Source organism: Dendrobium catenatum, unplaced genomic scaffold, assembly GCF_001605985.2.
Source record: "Dendrobium catenatum unplaced genomic scaffold, ASM160598v2 fragScaff_scaffold_1693, whole genome shotgun sequence".
Lineage (NCBI taxonomy): Eukaryota > Viridiplantae > Streptophyta > Magnoliopsida > Asparagales > Orchidaceae > Dendrobium > Dendrobium catenatum.
The window spans coordinates 410586-427052 of NW_021320155.1; the positions used below are offsets into that span (position 1 = coordinate 410586).

At 37.5% G+C, this 16467-nt stretch overlaps 1 protein-coding gene across 2 annotated transcripts in view; it reads left to right on the forward strand.

Annotated features, from left to right (window-relative positions):
* Window positions 1–3984: 3984 nt before the first annotated feature.
* The window catches only part of LOC110094655, a 29711-nt gene continuing 17228 nt past the window's right edge, over window positions 3985–16467 (forward strand). The window contains exons 1-5 of one of the 2 annotated variants that reach the window (XM_020819924.2): window positions 3985–4400; window positions 4496–4554; window positions 4735–4852; window positions 12796–12852; window positions 12936–13147. In XM_020819924.2, the coding sequence (XP_020675583.1) occupies window positions 4141–4400; window positions 4496–4554; window positions 4735–4852; window positions 12796–12852; window positions 12936–12942 (501 nt within the window). In that variant the 5' untranslated portion in view covers window positions 3985–4140 and the 3' untranslated portion in view covers window positions 12943–13147. Of the gene's footprint in view, window positions 4401–4495; window positions 4555–4734; window positions 4853–12795; window positions 12853–12935; window positions 13148–16467 lie in introns of those variants that run through there. The other variant, XM_020819923.2, reaches the window with a different exon arrangement.

Consider the following 16467-nt stretch of genomic DNA (forward strand, 5'->3'; position numbering starts at 1 on the left):
AATCCCCTTCACCAACAAATAAGAAATATAAAATAAGATATTATTTTTACTTTCAATTAAATAATATACTCAAATTTCATTATCAACTTACAATGTCCTTGTTGATTAAATGATATATTTTGTTCTTCAACAACTAGTATTGCATCCTCTTTGTCTATCTCATTTTCCAAATCATGTAAGTCAAGTTCTAGAGTTGTTTCATCTTCAAGTATCCAAAAATCATCCATTTCAACACAAGTGTAGTCTAGAGGGTCATATTATCTTTTTTTAATTAAATTAAAACCTACAAAATGAAGAAATAATTTTATGTTAAGATTATACATACTACTTAAATTGATACTTGTACATAAATATTAATTTAATGCAAGCTCATACATATTCTTTAAATTCAGATTATATCGAACATATACAAGATTTGATGCTCCAAATAATTCTGTCTCTTTGAGTGAATCTATTAAAAATAGACTCCAATTTCTTTCGCATCCTGATGAAGATGATGCTTGGCTGAGAATTCTTATAGCAATTTTCTGCAGTTTGGAGCACTTGATCCAAACATCTTCCACCACTCATCTATATATTATCAAGTTTGAGAGTTTAGTGAATAAGCATATTTGTATAAGTATAGACATATGTTGAAAGTAAAAAAGAGAATTACAAAGTTGCATTTCTTTCGTCATTGTCAGTGCAATTGGTTTTCCAATGCTTTCTAAGCCATCACGAAATAATTTGGCTTCATTCATTGCAACGGTGGGCTTAAAGCAAATGTATTTCTTTCTAATTAATTCAACTAAACCTTATTAAATTTCTGGCTTTTGACAATAATTCTCTATTATACTAGAAATGATGATTGAGAAAATATGTTGCTGCATGGATGCCTTGCCTTGATTGAGTATCTCATCTTTTTATTATAGTAGTAAAAGACTTATATTATCTTTTTATATTTTTATACATAGCTTTAATTGTCTTTCTTGTTATGTATATGTCATCATATAGATATCCAATAGATGATTTTTCATTAGAGTCAACAATACGCAACAATCTAATCAAAAGGCCTGAAATCTTCAAAATAATTAGACAATTATCCCAAAACTTCAAGTCCAAAATAATTGAAGCTACTTCATTTCCCTTGGAAGTTTTGGATATCTTTGAATCCACAAAGAACTTGCTTGATGATGCTCATGCACATTTTTCAAAGTTATAAAGGTTGTTGCAAAATGGGTTGCTCCAAGACGTACGATCTCCTTCCAACCTGATATTTTCCTAAGCCATGCAAGTATGAATATATAATTATTATAACAAAAAATGGTCAACTTTGATGCTTTTTTTGCTTGGTCCTCTATGAGAGGCATACTGTCAATATCTTTCAAAATTAAATAAATACAATGTGCGGCATAATTATTGAATCTTTCATTCAATCAAGATTTCTTTTTATACGATATATCAGAAAGAGTAATATTTGACTTGCCTTTTTGTAATTAGCAGCATTATCAATAACTATTTGAACAACACTCTCTAGCCCAACTCACTCAACAATCTCAGTAAATAAAGAGCACAAAGTGGTAGCATCCTTTGTGATGTATGAAGCATCCACTGATTTTAAAAAAGCTACACCATGTGGACAATATATCAAAAAATTGATTAAAGTTCTGCTCCTATTATCAGTCCATCCATCTGTCATAAGTGTATAACATGTTTCCTTCCAAGTTTGTCTATAACTATCAATGAGTAGCCTACATTCTTCCTTGTAGTCTCTAAGTAAGTTTACTCTCATGTTATGATAACTAGGGAGCTTGTAACCATGACCAATTGCAGCAATAGCATCAACAGCTTTCTGTGCATATACTGAAGTAAGATCATTAAAAGAAATATAACAATAAAAAAAACCACCTTGCTAATGTTATATCTGCACGGTGCACTACTTCCTTAGATGCTAAAGCACTCTTAATTGAAGTTTGGGAACCTCGTGTAGTTCTAGGAGCAAAGAAGATATCCATATCAGAAGCTTTTCTTTTTCCTTTACTTAGTTCTGAAACATGTGCTTGAGAAGATTGTGTTTTTGGTAGCGAGCAAGAATCTCTCTCTTCATCAATAGCATCATCCACAGGAAATGGTGCACTGTCCCACTCTTCCTGTGCTTATTATTGTTTTTTCATAAAATTTCCTTCAAGTTTTCTGCATTTGATTTCTAACATCGTGTGGAACCCTCTTGCAAACAGCTATATTCCCCTTTACATCTGCTAAATATTGTTTCATTCTATTAATTCCTCCTCCCTTGTATGAAATACCACAATGTAAACATTTAAACTGTTTCTTCCCACCAGCTTCTTTAAATTCATCAAAATGATTTCAAGCAATGTCCACTTTCTCCCACACAATATAAGTTGAAGCTGAAGTTTGATTACTATGTGCTTCCATTCTAATTTAATTTACTAATTAAAATTACATACACAAGTTAAAATCCATAAATCCTCAAATAATATCAAATGCATCATTTAAAAAAAATACAAATACATAAAAAATTTTGCAGTCTACATATATCTTTCACATTCAATTTAAGATATTTCCAATAGAAAGTGGACCACTAGTTTAACTTTAATAAAAAAAAAACAACAAGGTAGAAAACTAAGCAATGTAGAAAAGTAAGCAATTTAAATAGTTACAAAAAATGAAACGTTACACAATGCATACCTCAATCTGCCGTAGTGATGAATTGCACTACCACCTAAAGTCTCCAACTTTTAAGTACTATAGATGATTTCCCCAAAGAAAATTCAAGTAACTAGAGTGAATGAAAGCACAATTAATTAGATTACAATTCAAAACTTAGATAACATCATAATCTAACTGGAAAGAAAATTCAAGTAACTAGAGTGAATGAACCACTAGAATTTGTTTAGACAAGCCCAAAATCAGTTACAATTTTCAGAAATTCAGACCTTTAGAAAAACCCAATTCTAAACTCAAATTCAAGTACTTCGAACCAACAACAATAAAAAAAATATTCTCGCTTCATTTTTTGAGATTATCTCCTTCAACAATAGATTGTTTAAGCTTCTTGTATTCATACTCTACAAAATATAATAGCAGCAAGAGAAAATAAACACATTTTGAAAGTTACTCTATCAGTTATTATCATAGCAACATTCCAAAACATTAATGGCAAGTTGTCTTCAGTATTCACTGCTACATACCGCATTAACAGTATAAGTTTGAGCAAGTAACATGTTTTCTCAAAAAACTTGAGAAAGCAACATATTTTTTCAAAGAAAAAAAATCTGAATCTGAAACAAACCTAAACGGTTAAACGACAGAAGGAGTTTAGAATTGGGAAAGAAATTTTAAAAACTTGAGAAAGCAACATGTTTTTTCAAATAAATTTCAGAATCTGAAACAAACCTAAACGGCTAAATGACTGAAGAAGGTAATGTTCGGTCCTTTTCACTTCATGAATGAGCAGGCCTGTAGGATCCAGGAAATTACTTGTTGCTTTCTTGCTTCGCGAACGAGCAGCACGGAAATGCCAAAATGGTGTTGGCTTTGGAGTTTCGCATGCCGTCGGGGAAGGACATAGAACGAGAAAGAACGAATTTTTTCTTCTTCTTTTTTCCCTCCTGTGTCGTATAAGCATCCCCTCACGAAAAGTTTGGCCGTTGACAATAATTTATATTAAATTTAACATAAATTAGTAATAATTTATATTAAATTTATAAGTTTATATATAACCTAAATTTATTTTTTATCAATCATTATATAATTATTATAATATTTACTTTTTATTTAAATAATCGTAACATTTATTATGTCATACGATCAGATTTTCACAAACTTTTGTACAACAAATAAATAAATTCACTCTAATAATAAAAAAAAGTGTTATCCTTTGTATAATTAAACAATTTTGAGGGACTAAATTGTAAATCGACAAGATAAGGCCACAGGGAGGATGACTGAAAGGGCAGCCACGCTTCAGCGTCTCCCTCCCCCAAACCTTAAAGAGACCAGAGCCAATATGCTCACCGAATCAAGCTCCCATTCTTGTCCTCTTCTCTTATCTTCTCGCATTTTCCACAATCCCACCCAACCAGAAAGCTTAAATCAGATTCCCAACAGAGTATTGGCAAACTTCGATTCAAGGCCTCCATGGCTCTTCAGTCTACTGCCCCAGCAGCCCTGCGGCCTTCAACCGTCGCTTCAGCCTTGGTCACTCCGGCAATTCTCTTGCCCACGCAGTCTGGCACGATCGGTCTCCGTCGGCCTCTAGATCCTTATGCGCTGCGGTCCTCCTACCTATCTCCGTCTGTGAAGCTCTTTCTCTCTCCTTTTCGATCTACCGGCACCGCTGCTCCCAGATTCTCCATGCGTGTGACCTCCAAGCAAGCTTACATTTGTAGAGATTGCGGGTCCACTGCTTCTTATCCATAGCTCAACTCTTCATTTTCCGTCCAATGTGTGCTTATTAACTTGGTTCTTCTTGCTTCTGATTCCTCGGCTGCAGTTATATTTACAATGAGAGCACCCCCTTTGAGAAGTTGCCGGACAAGTACTTCTGTCCAGGTAAATAATAAAATCTCCAATTTGAAGCAGAGTTTTTTTAGTTCTTATGAAATAAGGCGCTTTCTTCCTTTTTGGGATACGTAATTGTATTGATTGTTCTCTGGTCCATCATGGAGAATTTTTTTGGACTATTTCAATGTTTTCCAGATTAAACTGAGTGTTACCGCTTCATTTCTGTAGTTTGTGGTGCACCGAAGAGGAGATTCCGGGTTTATGAGCCAGCAGTTGCAAAGAATTCCAATGAAACTGATGTTCGCAAGGCTCGCAAGTCACAGTTGAAGAGAGATGAAGCCATTGGGTAAAAGCTAAATCCATGTTTAATGTTTTTTATCATTTTTTATTCAGTTTTAATTTGATTATACTTTGTTTTCATTTTATAAGAAAATGATAGTGTAGAGACAACTTTCTTAATGCAGACATGTGCTCTAATGGAATGCCAGAGCTTGTGATTGCCTTAATTCTTTTCTACATTTGTTTTCCTAGGTCTTTTCTATAATGCCAATATTTGGTAAATAGCGATAGAATTGTACCTCTAGTTCCTGTCAAAGGAGTTTTCTGACTCTCCATTCTCTTTACCTTGATTTGAGATCTTTTCTTCTTATAACATACATTCTATTTTGTTCAACTCTTGCTTTCCTCATTTCTTCTTAAAGATGGGAAAATTTTTGCTCTGGTCAAAAATTTCTTATTTAAAGTGGTCTTTCTAAAGGAGAAGATTCAAGAAGCAACTCTTATAGAGGATGTTTTAAAGACGATATTCAATGAGCGTGAGGTCCATAGATACTTTACCTTATGAATTCCATGCAAAGGCAAGCTCCCTTACTCCTTCATGCTAGAGGAACTCTATTTCTTCATCAACAACTTTCATGCAAGGCTCAACCTTCTTTTATCAGTGCTAGTGATTGATGTCCTCTGGTGCTAATTTCGCTTTCCCCCCAATTCCATCATGATAGTTTTGGCTTGGCCAAAGTTAACATTTCATAGAGGTTCCATTACTAATAGATCTCTTTCTTTATTTCTTCCATCTGTAATGGTAGGGGTTTGGATGTTATTTCAATACCAACAATTATTCTAAAAGAATTGGGTTGAATGATATCCAGCCCCATATTTATCAATGGAATAAACATTACTTCCTCTTTTAATGGTCGGGGTTTATTGGTAGATCCCCATTAGCATGCTCTAGAGTTAATATCGGATCCAATTGATCTTCATACCAAGGTTAGGGTTATCAAGGTCATAGGAATCAAAATCTTAGTGGTTGAGGTTCTTACCCATATCTATCACTATTGGTGATAAGTATTTTTTTTTTAAATTAAAAAAATAATAAAAAATAAAAAAGGTCTTACAATCTTAACAGCAAAAAATTATGAAGTTGGATGACTGGTCTTATAATCAATTTGAGCTAGGAATGCCACTAGACTCACCTAGGCATATTTTAATAAATAGGATGTTGTTAGGTTTGTGTGATGCATGTTTGACGTGGAGGGTTTGTTCCTATAACTAATATTCATGGTTAGGACATGATTGCAATGATTTTAGTTATATGTCCTATAATGAATCACCATCGCCAATCATCGGCGCCACCCATCGCCGCAGGCAGTTTTCGCCACCCTGCCTGTCATCTTAACCACCATCATTGTCGGCTGCTGACATTGTCTTGTGCCATCGCTGCCAAAATCACCGTCGACACCCATTTCCACAGTCACCATCGCCACCATCCACCACTGTTGGCCGTTGCCGACCGCTACCATTACTACCAGGCCCTCCTTTGTCGTGCCAGCCCACTTATGTTGCCACCGCATTAATTTACCACAGCCATCAGCCATTAGCCATCGACTGCCACCCATCCCCACCATCACCGCCCCTATCGTTGGCCACCACCACCACCGATCATCACTATCTTTGAGCTTTACACTGCATTTTATCTCAGGAAAAGTCAACTACATTGATTTTACATGTATTTGTGGGCTCCGAAAATTTGGCCTCGGCCTCCCCGCCGCGCGTTTCTGTTTTTTCTTTTTATTCGGTGAGTGAGTTTTAACTGATAAGTTCCGGGGTAAATTTTGGAAGGCGGATGGGTTTGTAGATAAGACATTACCCAGAGATTTCGCACTCATTTTGTAAGGACTTTATAATCTGAGTTCTGGTTTCCTATAGGCGCAAGCCCCTATAGTTAATTACCCCTCCTAATCACAAGAGAGAACTTTCGATTAAGGCTAGTCGTCAATCAGATACGTAGAGTATACATGTTATCTGGCATATAGTAGCAACATGGATTTGGATTTGGAAATTGAGTTTGAATTTAGGTATCAAAACCACTCGGTTCAGAGGGCCCCGGGTCATAACCGTTTATCCTGCGGTACAATTTGGCGGCAAACTGCCGGTCAGAGGACACGTACCACGTCCTTACTAGCAGGAGATTGTTTGAGAATGGATCTTAGTGATATTTTCGACTAGCATTTGGCTCTTTGTGAGCTGAAGTAAATTTGAATTTATCCACCCTGGCAGACTGTTGCGGAGGGTGGATGGGCTTTGCTTTAAGCGTTGAGATTGATAGTTTCATTTTTAAATATTTTGAGTTTTTGAGATTTTTTGAGAATTTTCTGGATTTTTGTGGGTTTTGGATTTTGAATGGATATTTGGAATGGCATTGGAAATTATTTGGAATGGATCCCTCCGGTTGAGATTTTCATTCAACACGGCCATCATCGAGGTGTTTGGGGTCATTTCTCTTTTATTGATTGAATCTTGTCGGCTCTATCGAATTATCGATAGAAGATTGGATTTCTTAGGCTTTATGCCCCTTGATAGTGAATTTTCATTGTTATAGGTTTTGAAGGCCTAATATGAATGTATTAAGACAAATTAGACGGTCGCCACAACCGTATATTTGTTTGTTGGTTCGAATCCTATCGACTTCTATTGACCCGTATAGAAGGATCGGTTTCGAACTTGAATTCACTTGTCAGCCCGCGCAGCATCCTTACACGTCATGTGTGTACTAATAACACGCTCGCCGGGGCACATGCGGCTGTTTGGGGGCATTTTATAATTGAACCCCATCCACTCCTTTTATCTGCTTAGGAGGATCAGATTCAAATTTAATAACCCGCACAGCATCCCTAGACGTCGCGTGTGTACCAATAATATGCTCGCCGGGACCCTTGCGGGTTTTAAGATTATTTTTACCCCTTTTGGTGTACCTATGTATATACAAGCTATGGTGCACGTGCAGGGGTACTTCGAAAGTATTCATAGACGTCTTCTGTCTGCTTGTACGGATGTTACAGATCCGGTGGTGTGTTGTAGTTGTGGACGCCTTCTGTTTGCTCGTATGAGTGTTGCAGATCCGGTGGCGTGACGTAGCAGCTTCTGGATAGAATTATTCGCTGCTTCGTTCAGGTAGACTGTCGTGCACTATTTGTACGATTTAAACAGGTAGATTGTAATACACAAACTAATCTACTGCTTTAACTCATAGGTGCTTGTACTTGTTGTGGTCTTCTTGCATTTTGCCTGCAGACGATATATTTGACTTATAACAAATCTCACAGCAGTTCGCAGGATTTTGCATTTACCACATCATTCATCTCTACTTGTAAATGATCAACATATTTGATTGACATTGTATAGGAGTTGACTACGAGGATAATGTAGCATCCATTATCTTCTACTACACAAAATTTTTAGGTGGTCGCATACGTTCTTGACTTCCTTATGTATTATTGATTGGTGAACTACCACATCTACTTACATGTCCTTTAATGCTTGTATAAATTATTGCTTGTATATTTCTCCGGGGTCAAATTGTACGTTCCCTCCTATCTCATTGCTTGCAGGACTGAATATGCTTGCTTGTGTTTTGTTATTGATTATAGAGATGTTGCAAGATAACCGGTTCATCTGTTGAACGTCCTTCATACTTTACTCATGAACATGTCGTATTATTTGTGGCATGACGCTATATATTTATAGGGACGTTATATGCACTCTTACATTTGCAGTGAACAAAAATGCGCCACACTTATTGTTATTACTTATGCAATTTGTAGGAGTTTTCGTGTGTTGTAGATCATTGTCCTTGTAAATATTCATATCGCATGAATATCTATATGCACAGGAGATTCATCATAAGTGCATCGTATCCCCGTCATCATTTGTATGTAAGTCGATTAACGATCTACTATATTCACTAGTATTTTCATTAGAAGCTCCTTTGCATGTAGAGGGAGTCGTTGTGTGCCTTATCGTTTAATGTGTTTGCTTGTAGGTATGTCATTGTATCTTTCATACATTATTCACAAACACATTATTGCACTTACTTCACCCTCCTTATATACATGTCTATAAGGTGGCAATACACATCATCTTCAAAGGACTTTGTATATTTACTTATGCAATTGACACAAGTATTACAACCAGTCATCATTGTTCTTCCTTGCTTTGCAATGTTTATTTACTTTAACTTGCCATTGGAGTGTATATCATCAACATTGGAGTTTATCTAACATGAGCTTCATTGTTCACACATTCACAATTTGACTTTAGTAATCAAAGTTACCACTTAACATTGATTATTGCTTCATGCTCACTTATTTGACATTTGATTACTGTTTGAATTTAGAATTATGTTGATTGTTATCTCATTCAATTTCAAATAGTCTAATGCTATCTTGTAGAGTTCAAGTCTTTGTTGTAGTTCATTTGTAAGTTCAACTGTGAGCTCCTTGTTCAAGTGCATGTCCCATGTTGTCCATTGAGCTCGTTCGAGCTCAAAATGAATACTTGTTCATGTTCAAATGAGAGTCCAAGTTCATATTCATTTAGAATTGAATTCATTTGGGTTCAAGTTCATTTAAATCAATTGAATCAAGTCCACTAGTCCCATTCTGCTCCAAGTCCTTGTCTGTATTTCAGACAAAAATTCCGACATCGCGCTGCATATCGAGATCATCGAATAAATATTTAAAATTATCAATTCAAATGTTAGTTTGTGCTAAAGAATACAAAAATTTCTTTTCCAAAGTCTATGCAGGTGATCTTTCAAAAGCTAAAGACATCACCTTCTCCAATGTACAAAGATTCAAAAGTCAAGAAAAGGACTTTTGTGGCTACACATTCCTATAAAATCGAGCTGAAGAAGCTTGAAGTCTTTCAACAGCCTGAAGCTTAAAGTTCGAATGGGTGTAAGAGGTCGGATCCAACACGGCCAAATATGGCCGGATCGCTGGCAACTCTGTCTACTCAACACGCCATAAGAAAGGCCGCAGTAGCAAAACCCCCACTTCGTCAACCCGTTAGTAGAGATTGTAGGAAGAACGAATGCCAATTTGACTCGACAAGTTCAAGTGATCGTAGTCTATAAAATTCTCCTAAATGAGTGGAGAATCAAAGTTCCAGTGGAAAGGAGGAATCTCGAGCAACTACTGAATGTTCGTAGGCTCTAAAATCTTAAAAAAAATGAAGGATGACTCCATATCTGTCAACTTCAGTAAAATCAGCATTGAGAAACACAATTCCCATAGCTCGAGTTTGAAGCCTGAATGGGTGTAAGAGGTCGGATCCAACAAGCCCAAATATGGCCGGATCGCTGTCAGCTCCATCTACTCAACAAGCCATAAGAAATGCCGTAGTAGAGGAACCCCCATCTCAGCAACTAGAGGACAAAGAGCTATCAAATTCTAGCTCTCCCGATTTGATGAACTCAAGTGATTCAGATTAAAGTCTTCTCAAGTTGTTAAGGATCAAGATACTACCTATGTTCGGTACTATCAATCGAATCCAAAACCTACAAATCCTTCAACAAATCTGTAAGTCACAAAACAAGGATCGAAGGAATTTTTCTTTAATAAGTCCGCCAAAGCACAAAACAAAGGACCGAAGAAAATTATCCAAAAGTTCACACAAAGCTTAAGGCTGAACTAAGCGGATTCCGTCATCAAGTCCGCTATGCACAAAGCTCTGGACCGATGTTCGATACTTCTTGACACCGACCTAATCTAAACCTAAGGGTTTAGGTCATCGGTATCTACTCCTTCATCAAGCCCACAAAAGCTAGAAGCATAGGGCCGAAGGTACAAAAATCACTTGACAAGTCAGAAAAGATAAATCGGGTAATTTTCCATCAATGTCCACAGCACAAAGCACAGGGCAGAAAGAACTGGAATCTCATGACTCAGTCTAAAGTTACAAAAAGAAGCAGCTTAAGTAACATCTACAAATGTCCCTGAAGACTGGGAGTATTTTAAATATTTATTTGGGTCGACATCGCGTTGCGTGCCGATATCCCCAAATAAATACTTAAAATTATTTACAATATCATAAGCACAAGTCAGAGTACAACAACATAAATCTCAAGAACAGTAAAAAGAAGACTCGTCAACAACTGAATTTATAAAGTTATTTTATTTTATTCATATACAAGTTTACAAATATCATCTTTTTATAAGATTACATCAGCTGAAAGAAAAGAAAAAGTACAATGTCTTTCACAGATGACTGAAATTTGTCTCCTAAACTACGCCTGAAAAGGAAGCCCACAGTCTTATTCTTCACCTTCCAAAGACCAGGTATTCTGCACTTCTAGGACCTGTACAAAGCAAAAGAGAAGTCAGCAGAAAGAAGAATAATTATAAAGAATATATATAAGAGACTATAAAAAGAAAGTTATACCTGAAACAGAAGTCTCCCGAGGTGGCTCGCGAACAAGTATCCTGCTCCTCTTGAAACCTGTGCAGAGCAAGAAAGGGGTGTTAGAAAGCAGTTAAAGAAAGAAAAGAACAGTACAAACAAAGTAAAAACGTACCAAAATTGAAGTCTCCTGAGGCATTAAACTGGCTGAAGCTTGGATCATCTTCTTGTAGTAGCCTGCACAAAATACAAAGCAGTGTCAGTATGAGCATGAAATCAAAACTAAGAAAAAGGGGAGAAAGTGTACCTGAACCCAAAAGCAACTGTAGAGAGCTTAAGACAGCAAAGTCCCACCGACTAATAAATTTGCAAAGATCAAATAGATTCCAAATAATATAAAATTGCTAGAAGCAAAAGTGACTGTGGTGCAAAAGAAGAGCAAAAGATCTCTGTTTGACCAAGAGCAAATATACCAACTATACTGAAGATTACAACCTGCGGCAGCCCCTCGAGTACTGCTCTCCAACGCCTTTAAAAGCAAGCCCAAGCTCCCATCGTTGCTGCTCTGCTCTTCCACGCTCGACTCCACTCCCCATTTCACGATCTCCCATTCGCTGCTTCTCCAACTTCTTCTCCCCACGAGCTGCTTCTCCGAATGTAGATGTTACTCTGAGAAGCAGCGAATGGGAGATCGTGAAATGGGGAGTGGAGTCGAGCGTGGAAGAGCAGAGCAGCAACGATGGGAGCTTGAGCTTGCTTTTAAAGGCGTTGGAGAGCAGTACTCGAGGGGTTGCCGCAGGATTTGAGCAGAACTTCCGGAACGACGCCAAATGGTACAGTAAATCAGCGGGATTTCTTGCGAATTTTACGGGTTTTCAACGGGATATGCGGATCCTACAGGGATATTAGGTATTTTCTTTTCCTTTTTTTGTTCCTTTGGTCATAGGATGAAGGTCAACAAATGTCCCCCCAACAAATGTGGTACGTGTCTAGAGCTAATCACGTTTGTTGTAAGCTGATTGACCTTGTGGATCTCTAGATATTTATTATAGATGTCACACAAAGGATTTCATTTAGTGGATCTTCAAAAATTTATTTGGATGTCACACTATGATTTTCTTTTAGTGGATCTCCAAAATTTTGCTTGGATGTCACACTGGTTTTCTATAGATCTTCAAGAGTCCATCTTTATGTCTTTGTAGATCTTTGAGATGCACTTGTAATCTTCAGTATAGGTTGTATATTTGCTCTTGGTCAAATAGAGATCTTTTGCTCTTCTTTTGCACCACTGTCACTTTTGCTTCTAGCAATTTTGTATCATTTGGAATCTATCTGATCTTTGCAGATTCATAAGTCGGTGGGACTTTGCTGCCTTAGGCTCTCCACAGTTGCTTTTGGGTTCAGGTACACTTTCTCCTATTTTTCTTAGTTTTGATTTCATGCTCATACTAACACTGCTTTGTATTTTGTGCAAGCTATTGCAAGAAGAGGATCCAAGCTTCAGCCAGTTTATTGTCCAGGAGACTTCAGTTTTCATACGTTTTTACTTTGTTTGTACTATTCTTTTCTTTCTTTAGCTGCTTTCAGACACCCCTTTTTTGCTCTGCACAGATTTCGAGAGGAGCGGGATACTTGTTCGCGAGCCACCTCAGGAGACTTCTGTTTCAGGTACAACTTTCTTTTTATAGTCTCTTATATATATTTTTTATAATTCTTCTTCTTTCTGCTAACTTCTCATTTGCTTTGTACATGTTCTAGAAGTGCAGAATACCTGGTCTTTGGAAGGTGAAGAATAAGGCTATGGACTTCCTTTTCAGGCGTAGTTTAGGAGATAGATTGCAGTCCTCTGTGAAGGACATTATACTTTTTTCTTTTCTTTCAGCTGATGTAATCTTGTAAAAAGATGATATTTGTAAACTTGTATATAAATAAAATAAAATAACTTTATAAATTCAATTGTTGACGAGCCCTCTTTTTATTGTTCTTGAGATTTATGTGGTTGTACTTTGACTTGTGCTCATGATATTGTAAATAATTTTAAATATTTATTTGGGGATATCGGCACGCAGCGCGATGTCGACCCAAATAAATATTTAAAATAACCCCAGTCTTTAGGGACATTTGTAGATGTTACTCAGGCTGCTTCTTTTCGTAGCTTTAGACTGAGTCATGAGATTCCAGTTCTTTCTACCCTGTGCTTTGTGCTGCATACATTGATGAAGAATTACCCGATTTGTCTTTTCTGACTTGTCAGGTGATTTTTGTACCTTCGGCCCTATGCTTCTAGGTTTGACGGGCTTGGTGAAGGAGTAGATGCCGATGACCTAAACCTTTAGGTTTAGATTAGGTTGGTGTCAAGAAGTCATCGGTCTAGAGCTTTGTGCATAGCGGACTTGATGACGAAATCCGCTTAGTTCAGCCTTAGGCTTTGTGTGAACTTTGGGATAATTTTCTTCGGTCATTTGCATTGTACTTTGGCGGACTTGTTAAAGAAAAATTCATTCGATTCTCGCTTTGTGCCTTACGGATTTTTTGAAGGATTTTTAAGTTTTGGATTCGATTGATAGTACCGAAAATAAGTAGTAACTTGATCCTTAACCACTTAAGAAGACTTTAATCTGAATCACTTGAGTTCATCAAATCGGGAGAGCTAGAATTTGATAGCTCTTTGTCCTCTAGTTGCTGAGATTGGGGTTCCTCTACCACGACCTTTCTTATGACTTGTTGAGTTGATGGAGCTGCCAGCGATCCTGCCATATTTAGGCTTATTGGATCTGACCTCTTACACCCATTCAGGCTTCGGACTCGAGCTATGGGAATTGCGCTTCCCAATGCTGATTTTACTGAAGTTTACAGATATTGAGTCATCCTTCATTTTTTTTTAAGATTTTGGAGCCTAGGAACATTCAGTAGTTGCTCGAGATTCCTCCTTTCCACTAGAACTTTGATTCTCCAGTCATTTAGGAGAATTTTGTAGACTACGATTACTTGAACTTGTCGACTCAAATTGGCCTTCATTCTTCCTACAGTCCCTACTGACGGGTTGACGAAGTGGGGGTTCCGCTACTACGGCCTTTCTTATGGCATGTTTTGTAGACAGAGCTTCCAGCGATCCGGCCATATTTGGGCGTGTTGGATTTGACCTCTTACACCCATTCGAACCTTAAGCTTCGGGCTGTTGAAAGACTTCAAACTTCTTCAGCTCGATTTTGTAGGAATGTGTAGCCACAAAAGTCCCTTTCTTGACTTTTGAATCTTTGTACATTGGAGAATGTGATGTCTCTAGCTTTTGAAAGATCATCTGCATAGACTTTGAAAAAGAAATCTTTGTATTCTTTAGCACAAAATAACATTTGAATTGTTAATTTTAAATATTATTCAAGGATCTCGGCATGCAGCACGATGTCGACCCGAATAAATATTTAAAATGCCCCCTATCTCGAAGAGACATTTTGGATAGGCTTTATATCTTTGAGATTTTAAATATTTATTCGGGGATCTCGGCATGCGGTGTGATGTCGACCCGAATAAATATTTAAAATGCCCCCAGTCTAATGGGGAATTTTGAAATGCATTCTTGCTATACAAGAGAATTTCAAAATATAAATATATATTTGCTTTGATAAATCTGCATATAATACTTTGATCATTATAAAGGACATTAAACATGGAATTTTCATGTATGATACTTCTTTAAATGTCGGCCGTTGATAGGTGGCATAGGCCTCTGACTGTTCAGATCGATCAACTGATATGCTCCTCCTTGGTACACCTTCTCGATGACGAAAAGGGCCTTCCCAATTGGATACGAAATTGCCATCAATTTTTCAGTGTGGGATGATTGGTCTTCTCAGCACCAAGACCAATTCCCCTTCTTGAAATGTTCGAGGGCGCACCATACGATCGAAGGATTTCGCCATTCTTCCTCGGTAGATTTCTAAGTTATGTTGAGCTTGTAGTCTGAGTTCATCAAATGCGTCGAGTTCTTCCACTCTAAGGCGGGCATTTTGTTCTTGAGTGAGATTGTTCTGAATTGCTACCCGAAGTGATGGTAGTTCAATCTCTAATGGTAATACGACTTCAACACCGAACACCAATGAATAAGGAGTGGCGTTGGTTGGCGTCTTGTAGGTTGTACGGTATGCCCACAACGCTTCTGCCATTTTCGCGTGCCACTCTGTTTTGTTCTTGGTGAGGATCTTTTTCAACAATTTCACCAGCGTCTTGTTGAAAGCCTCCGCCAAATCATTTGCCCTTGGATTGTATATAGATAAATATCGCCAATCAATCTTATGCCGATCAACGAACTTGTAGATTTTTGTACTTTTGAATGTAGTACCGTTGTCTGAGATTATGCGGCGTGGCACACCAAAACGGTAAACAATATTGTGGGTGAAAAAGTTGATCATATGCTCAGATGTGACCTCTCTGAATGGAGCTGCGTCTGCCCACTTTGAAAAATAGTCTGTTGCTGTCAAAATGAAATGGTGTCCCGCTGATGACGGCGGATCTATTGGCCCGATAATATCAGTACCCCAGCATTCAAATGGCCAGAACGCTATTGTTGGGTGTAGTGGATTTGGCGGTTGATGTATAACATCACCGTGGATTTGACATTCGTGACACCTCTTTGCGTGGTCAATACAATCTCTGACCATAGTTGGCCAATAATAACCCATTATCTTGATTTTAATGGTCATTTTAGGACTTGACTGATGTTCTCCGCAAAGCCCTTCGTGGACTTCTGTCACCACTTTATCAGCTTCCTTGGTCCCTAGGCACCTTAGCCACATTTGTTCAAAAGCTCATCTGTGTAAAGTATCATTGACAAATGCATAACACAACGCCCTTTTTCGAATTTGTGCGGCCATAGACTTTTCTGTTGGGAGCTTGTTTTCTTTGAAGTAGTCAATGAATGGCTGCCTCCAATCATTTTCGACTTCAATATCTAAACAATGCCACCACGATTCTAAAGCTTGACTAGCTTTACGTCTCTTGGTCACATGATATCCTTCTGGATAATTTTTCATAACAATCTGATGAAGGGGTTGAGGATCAACTGGAAGTATCTCTTGCTGATATGAATCTGGAATTCTCTCCGCCTTCGGGAATTGTAACAGAGCGGGCTCTAAGATCCTTCTAGTATAAACTCCAATGAATATAGGTCGCTCCTCATTAATGCTTGTCATTTCTTTGGCTAATTTGGTCATACAATTTGCTTTAGCATTCTGTCCTCGAGGAACTCGAGCTATTTTGACATTTGGTATTTGCTTCAGAAGCTCA